The sequence below is a fragment of the Alexandromys fortis genome, unplaced genomic scaffold (assembly GCF_014885135.2).
Source record: "Alexandromys fortis isolate MF-2015 unplaced genomic scaffold, M_Fortis_MF-2015_v1.1 scaffold_0, whole genome shotgun sequence".
Lineage (NCBI taxonomy): Eukaryota > Metazoa > Chordata > Mammalia > Rodentia > Cricetidae > Alexandromys > Alexandromys fortis.
In genome coordinates this window covers 31,660,455-31,683,558 of record NW_026067949.1, presented here as the reverse complement: position 1 = coordinate 31,683,558, position 23,104 = coordinate 31,660,455, and the positions used below count along the sequence as shown (strand labels likewise).

Sequence of the window (23,104 nt, the reverse complement as noted above, 5' to 3'; positions counted from 1 at the left end):
AGAGCAGAGAGGTTTGATTGTAACTGAGTGTGTTTGTGTTGGAAGGCTGGAGATGTATCAGAGTCAGGTCACATCAGGTCATTGCAGGCCATTTTTAAAGGTCATTTCAGTGTATGTCTAGAAAGCAAACATTACACCTAAAAGTATTTGTTACTAGAAGAAAATCATCTTTACCAAATCAGTCATGGAAAAAGAAACTTTAAAGTATTTGATATTTAGGTAGTGGAGATATGAAACTGAAGCTAGAGACAGATATTTGCTTTTTTAGATGAAGGAAAACTGCAGAACTTCTCAGGAAGAGAGATGCTAACTGCTGCCTTTTTCATTTTCTTTACCACCTCTGTAATTCATGGCTAGGCTCGTTTGTGCGCCACTACTCTCTGGAATATTTTCATTTACTGACATTGCCCACCCATCCCCAGTACAGCAAAAGTTTTTTCTTCTTTACTCTCCATAAAATTAGAACTGGTGATCTTGATCTGCCCGCTACTGACTTCATGGCTTCCATACTCTGCTGCTGCTTCCCCTTCCTGTCTGGCCCTCTCTCCTCTTCCCTTCTCTGCTCTCTAAATGGGATGTTTCTCAAGGCTTATCCTTGTGATCTTATTTTCTCAACCCTCTTTCCTGGGATGACTCATTGTATAACTGTAGCTGCTGTGCATCTGTAAGCACTAACGAATCTTTGTTTTCAGATGCAGAATTTTCATCCTTGTATTTCTAGTTAACTTATAGATACCACTTTCCATGTGTCTAAACTCAGTTCCTCTAAAATGGAATTCGTTTTCATTTTGTCAAGTCACTTTCTCCTAAACTGGCTTTTTCCATTTTTATACCATTTGATTAGGTTCCCAGGGCTCAAACATGAAAATACTTTGGGAATGTTTTCATTTGTCTTAGCATCATATCACATGTGCCATATTCTCTACTGATCTTTGTAAATGTGTCAGTCACTTAGATTGAACCTTGTAAATGGTGTCCTTGCTGACTTCATCTCCCTTTGTATAATGGCACACTCAGAAACCAGTGCCTTAAACATTGTAGAGCTCAGTAAATGATTGTTGAATGAAATAAACTGAAATGCATACATTTCCACCCTCTAAAAATAGAACATTAATTTTGGCATTATCTAGGTTTTGCCCCCAAAATTGAATGAATAATTCTCACAAAAATGAAATTTTGGTAAATTGCAGGGACATTTTCAAAGTATTTATCTAACATAGACCTGTATTAACTAACCCTTAATAAATTAGTGTATATCGTTATGTATATAATTGACCACAATTTAAAGTGCTTGACTGTATTTCACAGAATTAGTAGCTGTACTTTTAGTTCCCTGTCATAGTTCAGTATAGTCATTTGTAATCACCAAATTTGTTATATAAGTATGATATATTTAAATACCCGGTAACAAAACATTAAAACAATATAATCCATACTTTTCACTGTAAAGTAAGGTAGAGTACAGCCTACCACATTGATCTTTAATTTGTGTGATTATTGTAGTATATCTATATCTAAAATGGAAAAAAAAAATGTTGAGGCATGGAGGTGTTTGCCTATATAATCCTAGCATTTGGAAGCCAAGCAGGAGGGTTGTAAGTTTGAAGCCAGCCTGAAATACATAGTAAGACTGTGTTTTAAAAAGAAAAGAAAACATACTTGTTAAACAGCAAATAGTTCAGACTTCACTATTTATGATAACATTTTTATGACTGAATCTGTTTGCAAAATGAAGGAATCCTGTGGTAAATATGTGTGCTGTGCCAGAGGCCCCAGTGACTTGGACAAACTCCACATAGTTAGGAGCATTAAAATGACACTGAGCAAGTCACTCTGCAAGTGTTGTTACTTTCTGTGAAATTCTGGCCTCAAATCCTCATTTAGTCTCCTAAGATTAGAAAAAATCTTTTTGCCTGGCAAAAATAAGTCCTTTTTGTTGAAAACAGACTGGCTGACCCCATTGGCAACTTTGCTTTGAGCTGACTCCTTATCTCTACTTGAGATATTACCATTTGAATGGCAAGGAAGCCAAGGTAAAAAATTTCCCCAAAATGTTTGGAATAATCTTGTAATCTGCTTGTTTCTATTTGCTAATTATGTCAAGTCGGAAACAGATTTAGGCCTGTCACCCACAGAGCATATCAAAACTGTACCCTCGCCCACCCAATAAAATCTCCAAAGAACTTGATACTAAATGGTCCATCTAGACCAAGTTCTAGAAGATAACATTTCACGTTTTCAAACCCTAGCCTCCTGTGCTTATCGTTAAGTAGGAAGAGAAGGCGACTTGTAGGTTTTTGTGCTCTCCCAGTGGTTAGAGTTTGCTGCTAATGTGTCGATCTGTTTACAGAAATCACTGCACAGTCAGATGCTAGTGAAATTCGACAGGACTGGAAACCTACATTCCTTAGTAATGAAGAGTTTACACAATTAATGTTAGAGGTATGTCCAGATTTAATTTTTGAAAGTTTTATTTCTCTAAATTTTTAACAGTGATTAATTTTAGTATAGTTTTAGCAGTATGAATATTGAAAAGTTTTAATTCAGTATAAATGTAATAAGCTCTGTTTGTGTATAATTACAGTTGATCAGTGTATTGACCAAGTATTTTAAGTAGATAATGCCATGTGGTAGAATAATACCAAATTTTCTTATTTTCATTATTTGAAATTTTGAGGTGCTTTCATACAGTTCAGAAATCTGTAGCTACTGAGTCTTCAGCCTGAGATGCCCATTCCATCCTAACAAAGCGTAGCGTGTGTTATCACATCAAACACTGTTGCCAGTTGTGTATATTTTACTCCAGCTGTGCTGTCACAGCTTGGACTGTGTAGTCCTGAAGGCAGGCAGTCCAGTGAGAAGACCCAGTGGGCTTGGTGTGTGTGAGAGCACTTGAGTCTAGTTTGTGGGTGGTCTTCTTGCTGTGCCATGGCATGAAGATATGCTGTATAGGAACTCTGAAGGACTCTCTTATGGGGACACTAATTTTATTTTGGAGGCTTCATCTTTATCACCAAATCACCTCCTAGCTGCCTCCTCCCAATGAAACATAATGGGAAATTAGGTTTCAACATAAATTTTGTAGGACACAGCATTTAGTCCTAGACATCTGTGTAAAATGACCACAAATTGTAATAAAAATGATGTATTTTTCAAATGAAAATATGTTAAAAGGTAATCATTCTATAAATAGAAATGTTTAAAAGGAAGTGAGCAGATGTTCTTCTATTACAGAATTGCTTTTAAAAATAATTTAAAACAGCTTTTGCTTGTATGTAGACCATAACATCTCCTGTCAGATATGTAATGCACATAAATTTTATAATATTCATACCTAAAAGCTTTACTTTTCTACTCTTTTATCTTTTCCTACATAGAGTAATAAAATTATCATTTATACAATAAGCTGGTCAGAATTTACTACCAAGTTTCATGAAAACTTAAAATAGCAAATAGGTGGTTTGCTTTGTAGTTAACAGTGATAAGAAAACTCAAGAGGGTATGGCAGAATAATTGGAGTGGGTCAGGGGTATTGTGGCTAGCCTGGGCAGCATGTACAGAAATCATAGATGTACAAAATGAAATTATTAGGTAATTTCATGTATCATGTGTACGTTTATAATGCTTATGTTACAAATGGTTTTTTGTACTACTAGAGTCTGAAGTAAGGCAGAACATTTTTAGTAAGGGGCTTTTTGTTTCTTTGATTATACTTCAGGGTGTAACAATTAGTGAACTCTATTTGTGTGCTTACCAGAAATTATTAAAATTTGTTAAAGTATAACATAAGCATTTAAACTTATACTTTAAAACTGAAGAGTACTTTCCTCCTGATAACTCCACCAGTTCCCAGACCCGCTTTAAGAAGGTGTTTGAAGCGGGAATAGGGCCTCTCCAACTCTTTTACTGGCTCCTAAGACACTACTTCTCATTCTGAGTCTCCTTGCCCAGCCTTAATACATAGGAAGGTGCTCAGTCTTCCTGCAACTTGCTGTGCCATGTTTTATTGATACTCAGAGGAGACCTGCCCGTTCCTGGATGGAGATGGAAGAGGAGAAGATTGGGGGGAGGGGGGAAGAGAGTGGGGGAGGCTATGGCTGGAAAAGTGAATATTTAAAAAAAAGTGTTTGAGATAAGGAAATTCAGAAGCAAAGTTGTCAGGAAATGTGCTCATGTCACATAGGTAGACAAATGCTTCTGGGATGTGTAAGGATGCTGTGCCTTCAGCCACCATTATGTGCAGTAGTTTTAAAACTCATTAATTAGTGTACAGTTGAGGTACAGCTCAAGGAACAGTCTTACTTTTACTTGTTTTTTTCCTCTTAAAAGAAGTTTGACATTGTACAAAAGTGTCTGTCTGTGTCTATCTATCTATGTTTGTGGAAGGATACACACAAGCTAGTCTGTAACAAGAAAGAAAATGACTCTTTTTATAATCCTAGTGCAACTTGTCATTCAATAAGATTTTCTTTGTTTGTTATGAACTGCTTACTTTTATTGGCATAAAAATTTCCTATAATGGGGCTGGAGAGATGGCTCAGTGGTTAAGAGCATTGCCTTCCAAAGGTCATGAGTTCAATTCCCAGCAACCACATGGTGGCTCACAACCATCTGTAATGAGGCCTGGTGCCCTCTTCTGGCCTACAGAAAGAATATTGTATACATAATAAACAAATAAAAAAAATTCCTATAATTCAAAAATTATTTATTTTGTTAATAATCTTAAATGCACCTGCTTTACTAACAGGCTAAATACATTCAGGGTTTTTTTCTTTATAATAGGAAGCTTTTATATTAGTTACTAAGGTGCATGTACTACATACCAGATACCTATCAAAGGAAATAATAAGCCAGAAATTCTAGTGATGATATGACATTATATAAACAGAGAAAATATATCAAGAACTTGAAAATGTAAGTTAATTCTTTATATCCTCAGAGTTTAGATTCACATAACTGAACAACGTTGTATTTACTTTGAATATGTAAAAAAAATACTTGCAATTTTTTATTATATCTATCCCTATCCATCTGTCTGTCTATCTGTCTGTCTGTGGCTCCATTCTTGCCCCAGCACACATGTGGAGGACAGAGGACAACTTGTGGGGGTTGGTTCTCTCTTTTCACCAGGTGGATTATGGAGATCAAACTTAAGTTGCCAGACCTAGTAGCAAGCACTTTTACCCACTTAACTATTTTAGTAGCCCAAATATTTTCAAGTTTTTTTTAATGTATTAAGTGTATTTTTAAAAAGTAAAAGACTAAGGTGAAGGGTGTGTATATAGGTGTGTATCTTATATCCTTAATCCAGGTGTTTGCACACATGTGATTTTACATGCTTCCAGTCTGCAGTTTTCTGATTGAAAATGAAAATTTTAATCATAACTTAGAATTGGATTTGTTGATGAAATAGTCTGGTTTGGATAAAGTTTATCTGACTGGCAAGACTATGATGTAGTTGTGTTACATCTAAGTAATCATGTTGATTACATTAGAGCTGAGTAGGCCCTTTCTGTTTTCAGCTGAATTTCATATTTATGCTTTATCTTAAAATGTTAGCATTGTGGTTCAGAAGCTTATTTAGTCTATCTACTTAATATGTTGGCGCTGCTGGTACAAGAGTTTAGACTATCCATTTAACATGTTAGCATTACTGGTTCAGGAGTTTAGACCATCTACTTAACATGTTGGCATTGCTGGTATAGGACTTTAGACCATCTACTTACCATGTTGGCATTACTGGTACAGAAGGTTAGACCATCTACTTAACATATTAGTGTTGCGGGTATAGAAGTTTTAGATAATTTAGCTGAGCTTGTTCATTATTGACCATGCCCAGAGAAGTTGAAGCTTGCTTACCTTCCAAAAGCTAATTCATGTCATAACTAGAACCTAGGTCTTAATACTTACTTATGTTGCCTCTCTTAATTCTTTGAATACAACTGTGCCTCCCCAAGCCCCCCCCCCCATCTATTGCCTGAGGAGTAATTTACTGCAAGACCTGGGAGTAGGCATCTTAGGACAAAGTCATCTTGTTAAAGTCATCTCTGATTGTATACTGCTTTCCCCTTGGCAGCTCATAGTCTTCCTTGTAGTTTACAAAACAAGGGCTCACAGTATGTGTCAGCCTTGTCTTTGCTGAAGATCTAGAGGGAACTTCTGTACCCTTCCCTAGGACTGACATTCTTATCTTCCACAAACTAAATAATCACTGTTAGCAAGAAGATATCTAGATGAAAATAATGTTCTAAATAATGAATAGTTCTCCTTCGTTCATACAGTAAGAGGACAGGGATAAATCACAGCTGCCTGTCATGATGTGGGGATGCTCTTTGCCTTATTCTTCCACATTTCTCCAATTACCCTTCTCAAGGAAATTTTATCCTCTACTCAGAAGATTTTCATGACTTGGCACTGTTGAAACTTTTCTTTGCAAGTGGAAAGAGCAGGTTTCAGCTCTCAGAGTGGGAATAAATGATTGAGCATTTTCATTTCAGTTCATTGTCTTCAGAGAGAAGCCCTGAAGTTCCTAGCAGTCAGTGTCTTCCCAGCGTGAACAGATCATCACAGTGAAAGATAACTTCCTTTCAACACTGACAGTCTTTTCACATGAGAAAGCATAGGTTTGTTTTCTTTACACCAATTTGACTCTATTCACAGTGCAACCAAATAATTACTGATAAATCGTAATGGGGTAACACTTCAAGACTTGCTTTTTAATTTCAAGATTTCAAAACCCCTCATTATCTAAAAATATATTTGTTTGAGTTATTCTGGAAAGTAAGAAATGATTCAAAGTGCCTTTTTTCTGGACCATATCTCTGCCCTAGTAGGAGATATGTATCTTTTTTTGTATCTTCAACAGTTAGCGACTGGGAATATAGCTTCATGGTAGGGCATGTGCCCAGCATTCATGAGGCCCTGCACCCATTTGCTAGCACTGCAAACAGCAATAATAATTAGGCATGGTGGCTTACTTGAGTTCAAGGCCAGTATGAGCATTGGAAGCTGTCTCAAGACACCCTGTTCCCAACCAAAATAAAAATTAAAGCCCAACTCGTACTGATTTCCTTTGCTCCTAATCCCATCCATTATGGGCTGTCCTACTTTTCACTGTACCAAGTGTGTTTATCTGTGCCCAGACATAAGGATGACTGAAACACACACAGTTTTTACCAGAGTTGCTGACCCTTTGAGGGAACTATTTAACTAAATAACTTGCAACTTCTCCACTAGTGATCTTTCTCTTCTTTAACGTACAAATGTACTGGTTACCCTTTGCTTTATTCTTTTGGTACATGAACCCTTTAAAATAATTGTTCTTCCTCCCTTATTTTCTTGCCAGTTTTATGAGTGAGTTATAATAGCTCTTGTCAGCTTGTTCTAAGTTTGTTGTAAGTGACTTGCCTTCCTGTTGATGTTGCTCTTTGAAAATAACTAAACTTGTTCCTTTTCTTGTTCCTTGGCCTATCTGCTATCACTGCACCATCCCTCTTTCTTTCCAAGCTCTGTACTGTATTCTGTCTTTACTGTTTGTCTGGCTCTTTGCTCTCCATATTCATATTTCAGTGATTCTTCCAAGCTTTGTCTTTGGCCCATTTCTTTATTGAAGGTCTCACCACTTCATTTAGCACTACTGTTCCTGTGGTTGTCAAATGAAAGCACACGGAGTCTCGTATTTTCTCTGACATCTCTCCTGAAGATGTTTGTATTTCTTAGCCCTTGGTTAGTCTTTCTCTTTTCATATTGCTACTGATTTCATTCAGTGTCGTTAATTTCTTGATTATCCCAAGGCATGTTTTCTTGACTCAGACTACTAGAATTGAAACACAGCTACCGCCTTCCCCCATACAAAACCTTCTGTTGGCTTCCTTTATGTATAGAGTAAAGATACCTTTACCAAGAATTTGGGCTTTAGATGATTGTGCCTCAGGTTAGTTTGGGGAGGCTTAATTTCTTTTCCCTTCATTCTGTTCCTTCTGTTATAGTCCTTCACTTAAGTGCACACCTGTCTGTGTGTACTTTATGAGATGTGACCATCTCCAGATAAGCTGTACTGTACTAAACAGTGTATCATACAATGTATGTCTGCAGCTGGAAAGGCAGAACATGGGTTATCTCATCTTTAGAAACCAACTTCCAATAGATAGCCAAAATGATATTTTCCCTCAGAAAGATCTAAAGATGCCCAAAAATCAATATCCTAAGGTACTGAAAGCAAATTAGCTGTCATTTTGACTGTACGCTAAACATTTCTACAATAACTCCTTCGTCATTTTTCTTGTTTCTATTCAGTAAAATGCTTTTTTTTTCTTTTCCCTTAACTGACCATTATGTTTAATTTCAGGCTCTTGATGGTTTTTTTTTAGCGATCATGACAGATGGAAGTATAATATATGTATCTGAGAGTGTAACTTCATTACTTGAACATTTACCAGTAAGTATAAAAACCCTATAATCTCTTTATTATTTAATGTCTACATAAAATATTAGAATGCACTAGGAAGTAGACCTTGAGAGTGATATTTGAACAGTGGTTGAGGGGTTGGGATTAAAGCCCGAGCTAATGTCTTTGTTATTAGCATTGCCGTGTTTTCTCAGACCAGTCCTAAGGCCCTCATCCACAGTACTTTAGCCTTTGTTGTTCTTCCCTTTGCATTCTAAGGCTGATTTTGCAATGTTTTTCTTTTAGCTGATGAAAATATTGTATCAATCAAAAACAAACAAAAACCTCCAACCAAATTTCTACTGCACTTATTGCTGTGAGGAGAACTCATAAATAATTTTCTCAAAAAAGTGACTTATAAAAACTGAAGTAGAGCCGGGCAGTGGTGGCGCTTGGCTTTAGTCCCAGCACTTGGGAGGCAGAGGCAGGTGGATCTCCTTGAGTTCAAGGCCAGCCTGGTCTACAAGAGCTAGTTCCAGGACAGCTAGGACTGTTACACAGAGAAACTCTTGTCTCAAAAAAACAAACAAACAAAATACAAGTAGGTACAAAACTTGCATGCAATGTGAGTTGGACTGGTAATGTAATAATGGACATATTCCATTTTAAAATATGTCCTCAAAAAGGTGCACTGTGCTAGATATGCAGCTCCATAAAACCTTGTATGTTTGCTTTTACTCATCCTGTATTTACTGAACATTCAATCTTTATTGAACACTAGGTTAAGTGCTTCCTACAGTTAAAGGTTTTAGAAGTTTATTTGAAATTTTTATATAATATATATTTAAGATTGGTTTGTGGTATAAAAATTCTAATATTTTCAGATTACCCTTGAAATGCCCATTGTTGGACAATTTACATCAGTGCAATATAAACCATTCTTTAAATATTTCTTTTTAAAAATATTTTTTAAGGGGCTGGAGAGATGGCTCAGAGGTTAAGGGCACTGACTGCTCTTCCAGAGGTTCTGAGTTCAATTCCCAGCAACCACATGGTGGCTCACAGCCATCTGTAAGGAGATCTGGTACCCTCTTCTGGCCTGCAAGCATACAGACAGACAGAACAGTGTATACATAAGAAAGAAAGAAAGAAAGAAAGAAAGAAAGAAAGAAAGAAAGAAAGAAAGAAAGAAGGAAGGAAGGAAGGAAGGAAGGAAGGAAGGAAGGAAGGAAGGAAGGAAGGAAGGAAAATACTTTTTAAAAAAACAAAACAAAACTATTTCCTTCCCTCTGGTTTCTCTGCTACTTAATACCTTGTAAAGAGAAAGGACTCGATCCATAAAAATGTCAGATTGTACAAGGGCAACTTTCTACTGAAAGGCAGTAAGCATTGTACTCATTTTTTAAGTTCTTATTGCAGCATATCTGTGTCTGTGTGTGTGTATGTCATTTGCATACCCCGCGAGGCAGAAGGTGTGGAGTGAAGGTAGTTGTGAGCTGCCTGGTGTGGGTGATGGGAACTGAACTCAGGTCGGGACTATGGGTGAGCAGTAAGTGCTCTCAACTGCTGAGCCCTCTGTCCCTATTGCTAGTTTCTATATTTGGCTTGACTTCACTGGTCTTCTTCTGCAAATAAAGCCCAAATCTAAAACGTGATTGGACAGTAAACATATAAGTCAATTGGCACGGACAGAAAGAAGATCAGATCAAGTGGATATTCTTAATGACCCCTTTAAAAAAATTATTTGCTCTTAAATGTTGAGCCAAAATGTTTAGAATTTGCTAGCTTAACAAAACATTACTCTCCACCGGCAGATGGGCTAAGGATGTTGTCAGATAATACCTGAAGTCCATAATTGAGATTTCTCTGGCTAGCCCATGTCTGATGTTTCATCCAGGTTTTTAAAATTAAAATACATCTACTGATGTATTTTTTTAATGTCTTGGTTTACAAATTTCTTTGTTCTGTTACCATAAAGCTCCATGAAATGATCCATGTTGGAACAACAGAATTTGGAATAAAATAAATCTACATTCCAGGGCCATGGTCACTTAAATTTGGCTTCAGAATAAGTTACCATTTTTCTCCTTTTATGGGGGTGGGGATTTATTTGTTCAGTAAGAAAGCTTGGCAGGCTGGGGAAAGAGTGCTGGGAGCCTGCGATGTGGTTCAGTGGTAGATCCACTTGCCTAGTGTGCACATAGCCCTGTGTTTCCCTCCCTGGCTCTTCAAAAACAGCAGCTAGTAGAACAGAAGACCACAAAGCACAAGGAATGAATGAATCCTTTGTAGGATTAAGATAGGATTAATTGAAAATGAGAATAGTTATGTGCTTTTAACCATATATAATTGATTTATTTTTTTTCAGTTTTGCGTTTACAGGAAAAATGTTTTTTCTTAGTTATAATCAAAGCATTATTTGCATTTGTTCACACTTTTTCATATCTGCTTTTTGGCACTATCTTTGGGTTTCATGCAGAATTAAAGGCCTTCTCTTTTTGTTAACTGTGCATCCTACCACTTAAAATTAGCTATTATGCTGTTATTTATAAAATAAATAAAAATGGTTTATTTATTTTACAATTAGGGTAGTTGTATGATGCTAAAGCCAGCAATTTTTATCTCTTTATTCCTAAGAATACTGGCTGGTTTTTCAGAGCCACTCAGCAATTACTTATTGAGTAAATAAAAATGAATTAATGATTCCGTCTAAAATGTTTCCTAGATCCCCGAGAAATGGCCAGTTAGTTAAGAGCGCTTGCTGTACTTGCAGAGGCCCGGGGTTTAGTTCCAAAAACTCTTATCAGACAGTTCACAGTTCTAGTAGATCTGGCAGAGCACACACGTGGTGCTCATACGTATACTTAAACATCACACATACCCATTAAATAAATAACAAATAAAACTTTAAAAAATACTTTCCTAATGGAGAAGAGGACATCAGATTCCATGAAATAGGATTATAGACAGTTGTGAGCTATCATGTGGGTCCTGGGAATTGAACCTCGGTTCTCTGAAAGAATAACCAGGGCTCTTAACCCCCGAGGTGTTTGATCCACTGCTGGTGGGTCTTTGGTGTGGGATAGTTTAATTACACTTTAAGTGGACAGCCTGACAGATCTGGTTGATACAAAGTATTTGATCTTTATAATAACCCCTCAATACAGACCTCACTTTGCCACTCTCTCCTGTATTTTTTCTTAAAAGTTAGATATTTTAGAACTATTTTTAGATTTACAGAGAAAGACAGCAGGAATTTCTTTCTCTTGAAAATAGTTGAGGGGATGAAAGAATCCAGAGAACTAGCATTTTCTTTTCTTCATATGAGTTGTACTTGGTAACCAAGTGGATATAACATATGTATCCACTGAGTGGATACAGTGTGGGTCGCTTTTTTTAAAATATCAAAATGTGGCAACTGTAAGTGTTGTGTTTGAAACCTGAATAGTGGTTAATGGAGAGTTTGGCACTGTGTAGGAAGAGGGAGGAGAAGCAGTAGGGAAGCATGCTGTGTCCTTGGCTTTTCCTTTGTAGGCTTGTAGATAGAAAATAAGGGATGCAATGAAATGGTGTCAGGAGAGTTGCTGGTTAAGAATAAACAGAAAATGTTATTCTTAAAATTAACATTTTAGTTCTTATTTCAAATTTATTTTTTATCAAGACTACTTTGTGCATTCTGATCAGTGCTTAAATTTCTACTTTGTCAGTGAAAGATTGTTTCCTAGCGTTTGTTATTCATGCCTGAAGTTTCCATCATTCTTTTAGCATTAATGGCTTTTTAGTCCTCCAAAAGAATTCCTCATTAAAATACAAGTGTGTTTTTGGTGTGGTTATCCCTTAAGCTATTATCAAATGGCTCAGTGATGCCAAATTATTGTTTTGTACTAATAACTAGTATGTAAGGCACATATACCTTTATTGGCAAAGGAAAAGATAAAGGTGTAAAAGATAAGACCTTTTTGTTCATCATGGGGCAACAAGACATAGACATTAAGAGAACTACCTACCCCCTTTGGGGTATAATATGAGCCATAAGTTCTAATGGAATTTGTTTGCTGTTGAGGTTTCGGGTATGCTCTTTTGAAGGAAGTGACTTTTAAAATTTTAAAATTTTTATTTAAAATACAGATACATCATTTCTGCCTTCCTTTTCCTCCCTTTAACCCCTTCCATGTCCCCACTTACTCCATTTCAACTTGATGACTTATTTTTCTTTATTATTGTTACACACATGCGCATATACATACATATAAACATATGGATGAATCTTGGTGTTGCTTATGTATATATGATTTTGGGTTGACTGTTGGGTATTGAATACCAATTATTAGGGTCATTCCTGTGAAAGACTAAGTTTCACTCTCTCAGTAGTCATGAGTCACTTAGAGTTCTTTATGTAGAGACTCCATGAGATTCTCCCATCCATATTAGCATATCTGCTGGTGTTGTCATTGTACGTATCTTGTTTAGGCAGCCATAGTTGTTGAGGTGTCATAAATACAGCTTTCTTGTCATTTCTAAGAGACATGGTCTCACAGCAGACTTCCTAGTCTCCTGGCTCTTAATGTTTCCTGTTCCTTCTTCTGAGGTGTTCTCTGATAGGTGCAGGGGTTGTGTTGTAGATGTGTCCGTTGAGATTGGGCACACCACAATGAGTTGATCTCAGCATTTGACCAGTTGTTTTCTTCAATGGTCTCTGTCTTCTGCTGCAAAGAGACACTTTTTTGATGAAGGCTGAGAGCTATACTTATCTGTGTGTATAAGGATAAGTTTAAGAATGCAGTTAATAATTACGGTAAGTCTAGTAGTAGCTTCTCCTGTAAGATCTGTGACCTCACTAGCTAGGAGTACTTGGCTAGGTTTCTAGTACCAAGGAAGTAATTTGAATTAGTGTTTGAAAAATGCAAGATAGAGATGTGGAGTTTACCTAAGCTGTAGAGAAGACTTTGATCCCTAGAGAAAAGCCAGACGAAATCGTGTGAGTATGTGGAGAGTAGTAAACCATCCCTCCCTTCCTCCCATGATTTGGTTTCTCTTACTGTTTTCTTTTAAGCAGTGGAGCTGTTCAGGTACAGTCTTTAAGGTATATAAAATAAAAACCAATGGGAGTGCAGCTGCCTTCCCCCCACAGCTCCCTCTACCTCCCTTGCCTCCCACAGGGCCTGAGCTCTCACTGCTCGATTCTAGAGTTAGAGCAGGGTGGACAGTGAGGCTCCAATAGGATGGGCTGGATTCAGTAGAAGGTAAAGTCGCTGAGGTGTCACTGTCGTTGGTTCTTCATCTTTGAGTCTACAGCATCACCTGTCACAGGTTTCCTAACATTTGTGAGACTCCTGCTGATTACTGGATAATGATTAAAGTCATGTATTAGCATGCAAGAAGAATTAAAATGCTTTACATGCTAGCTGTTCATCTTAGGCAAGGCTTTTGGCAGTGTGATATAGAATAAATGCCTGGAAAAGATGAAATAAGATTAAAGGGCGTGTTGGACTATTGCAATGATAGTAGTGTCAGATCTCCTCATTCAGCTTGTCACTGTCATCACTGCTGTTTAACAGGTGTTTGAATAAATTACAAGACTGTGTCTTAGAGCCAATAATTTTCTTAACTTTCTCTGCCCCATTGTATTTTACAATGATCAAATTTGGTAAAACTCAAGTTTTCGAATAATGTTTCTGACTTTTTGAATCCCATCTGTTGTGGATCTGATGACTCTGCTATGTTACCCTTCTCTGGCTTCTCAGTCTCAGTTTTTAATATAGAGTTTGTAGATTGACATTACTGGTTTTCATGGATAATTGAATATTAATCATATGTATCCCTGTTATTTAATATCTATTATACATGTTAGAGATAAATGCCTCTCAAAGAACCACTATATAATTTTAAATTTTCTTATTTTTCAGTCTGATCTTGTGGATCAAAGTATATTTAATTTTATCCCAGAGGGAGAACATTCAGAGGTTTATAAGATACTCTCTACTCACCTGCTGGAAAGTGATTCATTAACCCCTGAATACTTAAAATGTAAGTAGGCCCTCCTAAGCAGAGACTCAAAGCTTATATTTGGCACCATTATCCTTTATTTCTGTAAGTTTATGAAAAACACCATTTGTTTAACTAAATTAGAATAGCACTATTTCTGAACTCTATTAAATGCTTTTAAAATATTGGTGAATATACACAACTAAAAGAGTTGTGTTCATTTTAAGATACCAGATCTATTATTCCATTGTATATTGAAGTCTCATCTTTTTTGTTATAAAAATTGATCACAATTATGCAACAAGCTGTAATATATAAAAATATGGAAATTAGTTACATGTTTTTAATTTTTAAATGAAATCTTAAAGTATTTATTAAATAATCTTTGCTGGATGTGTTTAATATAATTTCTTAAAGTGCCAAATATAGTGAAAAAATAGTCCCTGTCTTCAAGTAGCACAAAATATTTTGGTGTAGTGAGACATTTCTGTAGATTGCCTGGGGAAGCAGTTGACTGGAACTTTTGCTGTCTTCATTCTTGGTGTTCTGGTTACCTTCACACAGCGTTCCCATGTAGTAGACTCTGATATGGGGCACGTTTATCTGGGCTCATGCTTTAGAGGTGTCTAAGATTCTGGGGAGGACGTGATGGGGCACAGCTGTTCACAGCATGACAGCTGGGAAGCAGGAAGGAAGAAGGGCATAAGGACATGCCTGCCACAGCCTACTCCTCCAGACTTCCCTCCTCTGCAGTCTCTAGATTCTCTCACAGTAGCATTGCCAGCTGTGAGCCCTTTGTGCTGACAGTTCGTGTACAACCTGTAATAGTTACCCTGAGTAAAACCACATGACCCTGAGCTTGTTTGCAGTGTGTGTGTGTGTGTGTGTGTGTGTGTGTAAATTAGTACATTATTGTATTTGTGTGGCCATTAGCTATTTTAGACCTTCCTTAAAACCTTTTTATTAGTTTTAAAATGTATCTCATCTGGTAATAGTGACTTAAATCAACTTAAAAAGTTCTTTGTATTTGTATCTTTAGATTCTGTAATATTAAGAACTAACCCGTGTATACTTGCATACATGCTTATATCCATGTTAAGAATAGATTGTCTTTCAGAAGGAGTTATAAAAAATAGAAGTAGAAATTTACTTGGAGCCCATATGTAATTGTTTATAAAGAGATTTGTATTACACTAGTCATTAGACCATTTTAATATGGGTACTTAAAAGAAACATTTGAGCTGGACTTAATAGAGAAATCAACTATATGGCTTTAAACAGTATTTGAAGTCACAGAACAAAAGACATTACTGAGGCAAATGCATAGAAAAGGGGGAGAGATAGAAAGTTGGCTCTCTGAGTTGTCAGCAGAAGGACAGGGAGAAGGAGCCAGTTTCAGAGACTCTTGGAGGAGAGGACTGCTCAAAAGCACACATAGAAAGCCTCTGCCAAGATAGACCTCCTGCTCTGGAGATCAGAGAAGTCTTAATTAAGAGTTAAAACGCAAGCTATGCTGCTTAGAAAATGTAGTAGCCTCTTTTGCTATAATGTCTATGAGTTGGTACAGATAATATGATGTTTGTAAAGATGAAGCAGAATTATAAAACACCTGGATTTTCATCCTATGGAGTTTAATTTTTACTCTTTATACAATAAGGAACTAGTGAAGGCCTTTTGGGTGGTTTGTAGTTGCAGGGGGGGGGGATTAAGATAGAGACTTCTGCAAAGAACCATTCTAGGGTCAAAAAGGGGAAGTGTATAATTAGCAATAGAAGTATGGATGGAGAAAAAACATGATTGATAAGTTGGCAGATCCCAGTATAACTACATCTGGGAAAAATTTTGAAAAGATAATTGGAATTTGCACCTGTTGAGTTAGGTGATAAAGCCAGATGCAGAAGAGTCTTAAGTGTGATACAGTGAGCGAAGGAATGGGGTATTACATATTCATGATACGAGACTGTCTTACATAAAGGGTAGAGTTGATCAAAAAGATACAGGAGGGTAAGGAGCCTCCCAAGATCAATTGGAGACTATAGAAAGGTTATTAAAGGTCAAGCTCAACATTTCTTTGTGAAAGTGTCTGGTGTCAGACAGTTAGCAAATACAGTAGTATAGGGAGGGGAGTCCATGCTGTGGGGATGAGGAAGAACAAGTTGTCAGATTAGCTGGAAAGAATGAGAAAAACCACTTGAGGTTGACAATAAAAACGTCAGTATTGTTTGGGAGAGCCATCACTCTAGAGGCGTAAGGAAGTTGGAGAAATGGATACATGAAAAACCAGAGTACATTTTAATGAGTTCTCTGGTGCTATAAGTAGATTAGCATGAAAAATACTTTGTTGAAAAGATTGAAGACCTGATCAGATTTAAAATTGTAGGAAGTAAGGAGCCAAAGAAAAATTTGCAGTTGCTAAAGGGATGAATATCAAATGGCAAGGCTCTGGTCCTAAAGGAGGCAAGAAAGACTCTTGAAGGTAGAGATGGGAACAGTAAGCCTGTAATTTTAACACTTGGGAGCCTGAAGCAAGGGACAAATTCTAGGCCAGACTGGATTAGTGGGTGAAACCCTGCCAAAAAGCAACAGCAGCAGAAAAGAAGGTATTGGATTTAAATAAAGGGGGAGCATTAGCTTTAAATGGAGAACAAAATATTTTTGTGAAATTAGAAGTAGGGGTGGGATGGGAAAGCGGATGGCATGCGCACTGCAGTCCTCTCCTGCAGGCACTTTACTGTGATGCACTGCACTTTACTGTGATGCACTGCACTTTACTGTGATGCACTGAAGACAACGTGTAGCGCTGCTTCTGTTGAAAAAAAATGAGTGTGAACTTACCCAACTTTTTAATCATTTGTTTCAGCAAAAAATCAGTTAGAATTCTGTTGTCATATGCTTCGAGGAACAATAGATCCAAAGGAGCCATCCACCTATGAATATGTGAGATTTATAGGAAATTTTAAGTCTCTAAACAGTGGTAAGTTAAAATGCTTCTCTTACAATGATTTTAACTGACTTTATTTTTCTAAGCTCTTAGATGCTTAAGTGTCAGTAACAAGTATATTTTACTGGATTAACCCATGATACATGTCTCCTTGCTTTTTTAGTATCAACTTCAGCACACAATGGTTTTGAAGGAACTATACAACGCACACATAGGCCTTCTTATGAAGACAGAGTTTGTTTCGTAGCTACTGTCAGATTAGCTACACCTCAGTTCATCAAGGTATGCTTCTAATTTTAATTGCTCTAGTGCTAGTTCATGGTATGAGAATTGTTCTTAGGAGATTTTTTTTTTTTTTTGTCTTCAGAAGGTTGAAACTTAGGCCAGCATCGAAGTAGTAATGGCTGGTGAGTTATTAAATATGCGTGAACTTCTTTTAACACAGTGAAAGACATAAGTACTCATTCAATATGTAACCTTATTTAGTGTATTCTTTGCAAGCATCCCATGGCAGTATATTATTATTGCCCTGCTTTTGTGCAGAATTTAGTGTGTATAGTTCACTATCACCTTAAAGAAAAAAGTTGAAAAATAAAAATAAAATAAAAAATCTAGTTTTTAAAAGAATGTGGCACTGGGCGATGGAGGCACATGCTTTTTATCCCAGCACTTGAGAGGCAGAAGTAGGCAGATCTCTGAGATTGAGGCCAGCCTGGTCTATAGAGTGAGTTCTAAGAAACTAGGGCTGTTAACAGGAAAACCTTCTCTCTGAAAAAAAGAAGAAGAAGAAGAAGAAGAAAAAGAAATAGAAAAAAAGATATGGCTTTACTAGACATAATTTGATATTTGAATTTTCATTAATTTTTTAAAAAATGTGTATGGGTGTTTTGTTTACACGTATGTTTGTGTACCATGTGCATGCTTGGTACCCAGGGAGGCCAGAAGAAGGCCAGAAAAAGGATGCCCTAGAACTGGAGTTACATACAGTTGTGAGTTACCATATGCGTGCTGAAAATTGAACCAAACCCTTTGGGAGAACTGGAGAGTTCTTAACGCTGAGCCATCTCTCCAGCCCCTGCTCTTTGAATTTTAAATTGTGTGCTTTTATTTCTTGCATCCCATAAGCAGATGATTAGTAGAGAAGGAGAAAAGTGGATTTCTTTAGCCCTTAGAGACTGGAAAGAAGACAGGTGACATTACAGTTGGGTGACATCATAGTGTAAGAAAGAGCAGTTAGCTGATAGATTTTAAGCTCGTCTTGCTGTACCCGTTTTGTGTTAGGAAACTGGAGGGCAGTTGCATGCTTTGTCTCATCTCAGTTTTACACTGTGTGATAGATGCTGTCATAGTTTATATTTAAGGAAACTAAGGCTTAAAAAAGTTGCTTGCCAAATATCTAGTAAGTGGAACTTGATTGGAATTATTTTTCTTTCAAAGCCCCATCTCCTAACGGTTAGAGAAGATTGTGTAAGGATGGAAAGACTGTAGAACATTGCTTTGTACAACAAAATCTAGGTTTCATGGATATGAGGGGAGAACAGTCAGAACTTATTTTAGAAAAGTAATCAGAGGCCAGGCCTGAAATTTGTTTTCTCTGTGGTTTTTCTCCTTGGAGAGATTCAAGCATGAGAAACCATAGAAGAGTTTTAAGTGGGAAGTTATATAATCATGTTTGAGAATTGCTAAGGTAATGATAATGGCTGACCATTAGGGAGGGAGGGTAAGGATCTAAACTTAGTCACTTCGTAAGTGATGTGGAATGGATTTTAAAATTCCTAGGTGAGATTAGAAGTATTTAGAGCTGGAGAGATGGCTTAGTGGTTAAACACTTACTGCTCTTACAAAAAACGGCCATTTGGTTCTCAGCAGCCATGCATGCTAACTCCAGCTGGCGACCACGCCCTCATCTGGTCTCCCCAGGCACATGTTGACCCACACAGAGACACATATCTATACACATAAATAAAAACAAATCTTTTATTTATTTATTTTTAATTTATTAAAGATTTCTGTCTCTTCCCCACCGCCGCCTCCCCTTTCCCTCCCCCTCCCCCAATCAACTCCCCCTCACTTGTCAGCCCAAAGAGCAATCAGGGTTCTCTGCCCTGTGGGAAGTCCAAGGACCACCCTCCTCCATCCAGGTCTCCTAAGGCAAGCATCCAAACTGATACACTGACTTTTATTGATGCAGAAGAACTCTGATATGATAGCAGTAGACAAAAATTCACTAGTGGACCTCTGGTATTTGGGGTGGGTTATCGAGTAGTTCTTATATGTAATTTAATAGCTGATTCTGGGGCACACTGGTGGATTAACACAACTCACAAAAGCCTGGAATGATTATTAACTGCTTTACAGCAAATATAGAAGGACCACTGCCTCCTAGTAGCAAAATGTGAGATTGTCATCCCCTGGAATTGCATGAGGATTAAAGATGAGTCACAGCTCAGGGCTAAACTCTGTGTGTGACAGAAGTCTGCAAAAACTGAATTTCAGAACTGNAGGGTTCTCTGCCCTGTGGGAAGTCCAAGGACTACCCTCCTCCATCCAGGTCTCCTAAGGCGAGCATCCAAACTGCCTAGGCTCCCACAAAGCCAATACGTGCATGGCTCAAAAACCCATTGCCATTGTTCTTGAGGTCTCAGTAGCCCTCATTGTCCGCTATGTTCAGTGAGACCTGTTTTAACCCAGGCTTTTTCAGAAACATTTAATAATGGCTATTTATATCATGAAAATCTAGACTCTGTTGTACAGAAATAAGACCATCAATGAGAGGGGAATTGTGTAGGTATATATGAGAGTAAGGCATGTCCAGACACTGAGAAATGGGAAGGGTAATTCAAAATAAAGGTCTGGATTTAGTAGTAGACTCTTAGGTATGTGAGCGAGAATGAACTGGACTGTAACTGCTGACCTGAGGCTGGCAGTTGCTGCTGTTTATATTGTTGTTGCTTGAGATGGCTGTAAGAATCTTTGGGGATCAAACTTGGGACTTTGCAAACCCTAGACAGGCACTCTGTATCTCCAGCCTGTGTTTAGTACTAAAAACTAAATGTGTTAAAGTTTGTTTAGATGAAACTTATTTAATGATTCATGTCTAACAATATTTAATATTTCTAAGGATACAGACAATTTCTTTTAAATTATACTTGTTAATTCGTTTATAGGAAATGTGTACTGTTGAAGAGCCCAATGAAGAGTTTACATCTAGACACAGTTTAGAATGGAAGTTTCTATTTCTGGATCACAGGTAATGTCACCTTTAAATGTCACAAAAGAAAAAGAAAAGACCGTAATTATGTAATTCTGCTTATTAATGGACTACAGGGACAAATGTTCTAAACAGAATTTTGAAATTCATTATTCATTCTGGAAAAATGTAAATGCACTTCTCAAATTAATTTCTGGCTGTGATGTCTCTTGTAGAAAAGTAATACTTATTATTTATTTGTTGTTTGTTTGTTTGAGTTTTTCGAGGCACGGTTTCCCAGCAGCTATGGAGTGAGTCTTGGAATTTGCTCAGTAGACGAGGCTGGCCTTGAACTCACAGAGATCCACCTGCCTCTACCTCCCAAGTGCTGGGATTAAAAGGTGTACACCACCACCACCTGGCAATACTGATTTTTTTTATTGTCATTAAATAATTTAGGGCACCACCAATAATAGGCTATTTGCCATTTGAAGTTTTGGGAACATCAGGCTATGATTACTATCATGTGGATGACCTAGAAAATCTGGCAAAATGTCATGAGCACTGTAAGTAAATCTTAATGTTTCTCTGTTAAGAACTATTTTAAAGCACAGAAATAGATACTCTGTTCTATTAATGACCTGAGAAAAAATTTAGAACTGTTTTTTTTTCTAAACATATATAAAGGAAAATCTTATAGAACATTAGAGAAGTACATAGTTTCCCAAATCAGTTTAACCACAAAACCCAGTTTTTGCCTAACTTCAATTAAAGTACTTTAGAACCTAACATTTGAACTAATTTGAGAAGTTCCACTTAACAATGATTGCAGACATTGGCATTATTCTGAGTTTTGGTTAATAAGAGCTTTATAATTAGATGCCTCAGGTATCATACGTGTTAGTGTCTGTGAGAAAGTACAGTCAGTATGATTATGAGCTGTTGTTTCCCTACGTGTTGTATATCTGGGCATGAACAAGTTAATAGTATGAGTCTTTCAGTATATGGGATTTGTTATGAATGAAGAAATGTATAAGATCAGCAATGATTGACTATAAAGTTGGAAACGGGGGGATCTGGTTATTTGGGAGACCTTAAGCTAGTTTTTAAAAAACATCCTTATAGTTGATACATTTTTCTGAAAGTTATCCAGAAAATAATTCTATCTGTATAGAGTTAAAATGTAAATAAAAGCCTTTGTTTAAGAAATTTAGATTCTTATAGCTAAGTATATATCAAAGAAAAAAATATGTGTTTCTTTTCTTTTTCAGTAATGCAGTATGGGAAAGGCAAATCCTGTTATTATAGATTCCTGACCAAAGGACAGCAGTGGATTTGGCTTCAGACTCATTATTATATCACTTACCATCAGTGGAACTCAAGGCCAGAGTTCATTGTGTGTACTCACACTGTAGTAAGGTAATAATTCTCTAAAACATGTGTAAGGTGTGCTGATAGCCAAATATAATTTTATGTGTAGTTTGTTAATGAATGATAGTGATCTTTCCCCAGTTTTAATACTTAATATTTTTTAATAGTAAACTATTTAATAGTTAGAAGTCTAATACTGGCAGTGCATAAGTATGTAAGAGCTGACTTGAGTATTGTGCTGTAGCAGAAGCTGTACCAACATTCAAGCTGCAGTGCATGTCGTGAAAAGCATAAACCAGAGTAATGTCCTTCTTTCATTTAGTTCCTCTCAATTTACATGCTTAGTTCCTATAGGTCCTTGGTAGCATACCTAAGGCATATGTACACTACATATGTGTTAGGTTTGCTTAGCACATAGGAACTCATACAAAAGTACTGTGATCCAGAGAGAGATATAACTAGCACCAATTATTTGCATCTCTGCAGTATTTTAAATAAAAGGCCAAACATTAAAATTTGATTCTTTCCATTTATAGTTATGCAGAAGTCAGGGCTGAAAGACGACGAGAACTTGGCATTGAAGAGTCTCTTCCTGAGACAGCTGCTGACAAAGTATGTTTCTTACAGCCTCTTTTTTAAATATTTCATTTCCTAATAATTTGTGAGAGATTTGGTTATCTTTATAATATTTATTTTTCACCTTTTAAAAAATACCATTTGCTTCTAAAAAGGAATTGAAGATCTTGCCATTTAAAACTTAATTAGGTGAGAGACATACCCAAAATAATATTAAAACTATCATTATAATTGACTTTGATATGCTTGACTGTATTCCTTTTATAATTATAGACTATGATTTACTCCTTAGATGGCCTTTTCTGAGGTGATAACATACACTGTGAGAATACTGAGTAGTTTTAAGATGGAACCTTCCCTAAAGACACGTGACTGGGAAATTATAGTTAGAATTGGAACTCTGGTTTCTTTTTGTATACCATGTGGAAACCAAGCATATCACCTGTCTGATTTGATGGAGAGGGAAGTAGAGATCCAAGAGTAGTATTCTGGAATTTGTGTGGGAATATAGCTCTCTTACGTAAGTGCAGAGAGGGTTTGATCAGGGACAGATAGGTTTTCAACTCTATCAAACTGACAGCTATGACTTGCAGGTTACATCTGGCCTTCTGACTGATTTCACAACATCTGTAAACTATAAATGCATTTTATATAT

The 23,104-nt window shown here is 36.8% G+C and overlaps 1 protein-coding gene across 8 annotated transcripts in view; it reads left to right on the top strand.

The window, feature by feature from the left end:
- The window catches only part of Clock (clock circadian regulator), a 78,678-nt gene that overhangs the window by 30,093 nt on the left and 25,481 nt on the right, over nucleotides 1-23,104 (top strand). For 7 of the 8 annotated variants that reach the window (XM_050150296.1, XM_050150295.1, XM_050150294.1 and 4 more), the window contains 9 exons: nucleotides 2,351-2,442; nucleotides 8,348-8,437; nucleotides 14,293-14,413; nucleotides 17,232-17,345; nucleotides 17,476-17,594; nucleotides 20,480-20,562; nucleotides 20,962-21,068; nucleotides 21,774-21,921; nucleotides 22,410-22,485. In XM_050150296.1, the coding sequence (XP_050006253.1) occupies nucleotides 2,351-2,442; nucleotides 8,348-8,437; nucleotides 14,293-14,413; nucleotides 17,232-17,345; nucleotides 17,476-17,594; nucleotides 20,480-20,562; nucleotides 20,962-21,068; nucleotides 21,774-21,921; nucleotides 22,410-22,485 (950 nt within the window). Of the gene's footprint in view, nucleotides 1-2,350; nucleotides 2,443-8,347; nucleotides 8,438-14,292; nucleotides 14,414-17,231; nucleotides 17,346-17,475; nucleotides 17,595-20,479; nucleotides 20,563-20,961; nucleotides 21,069-21,773; nucleotides 21,922-22,409; nucleotides 22,486-23,104 lie in introns of those variants that run through there. The other variant, XM_050150297.1, reaches the window with a different exon arrangement.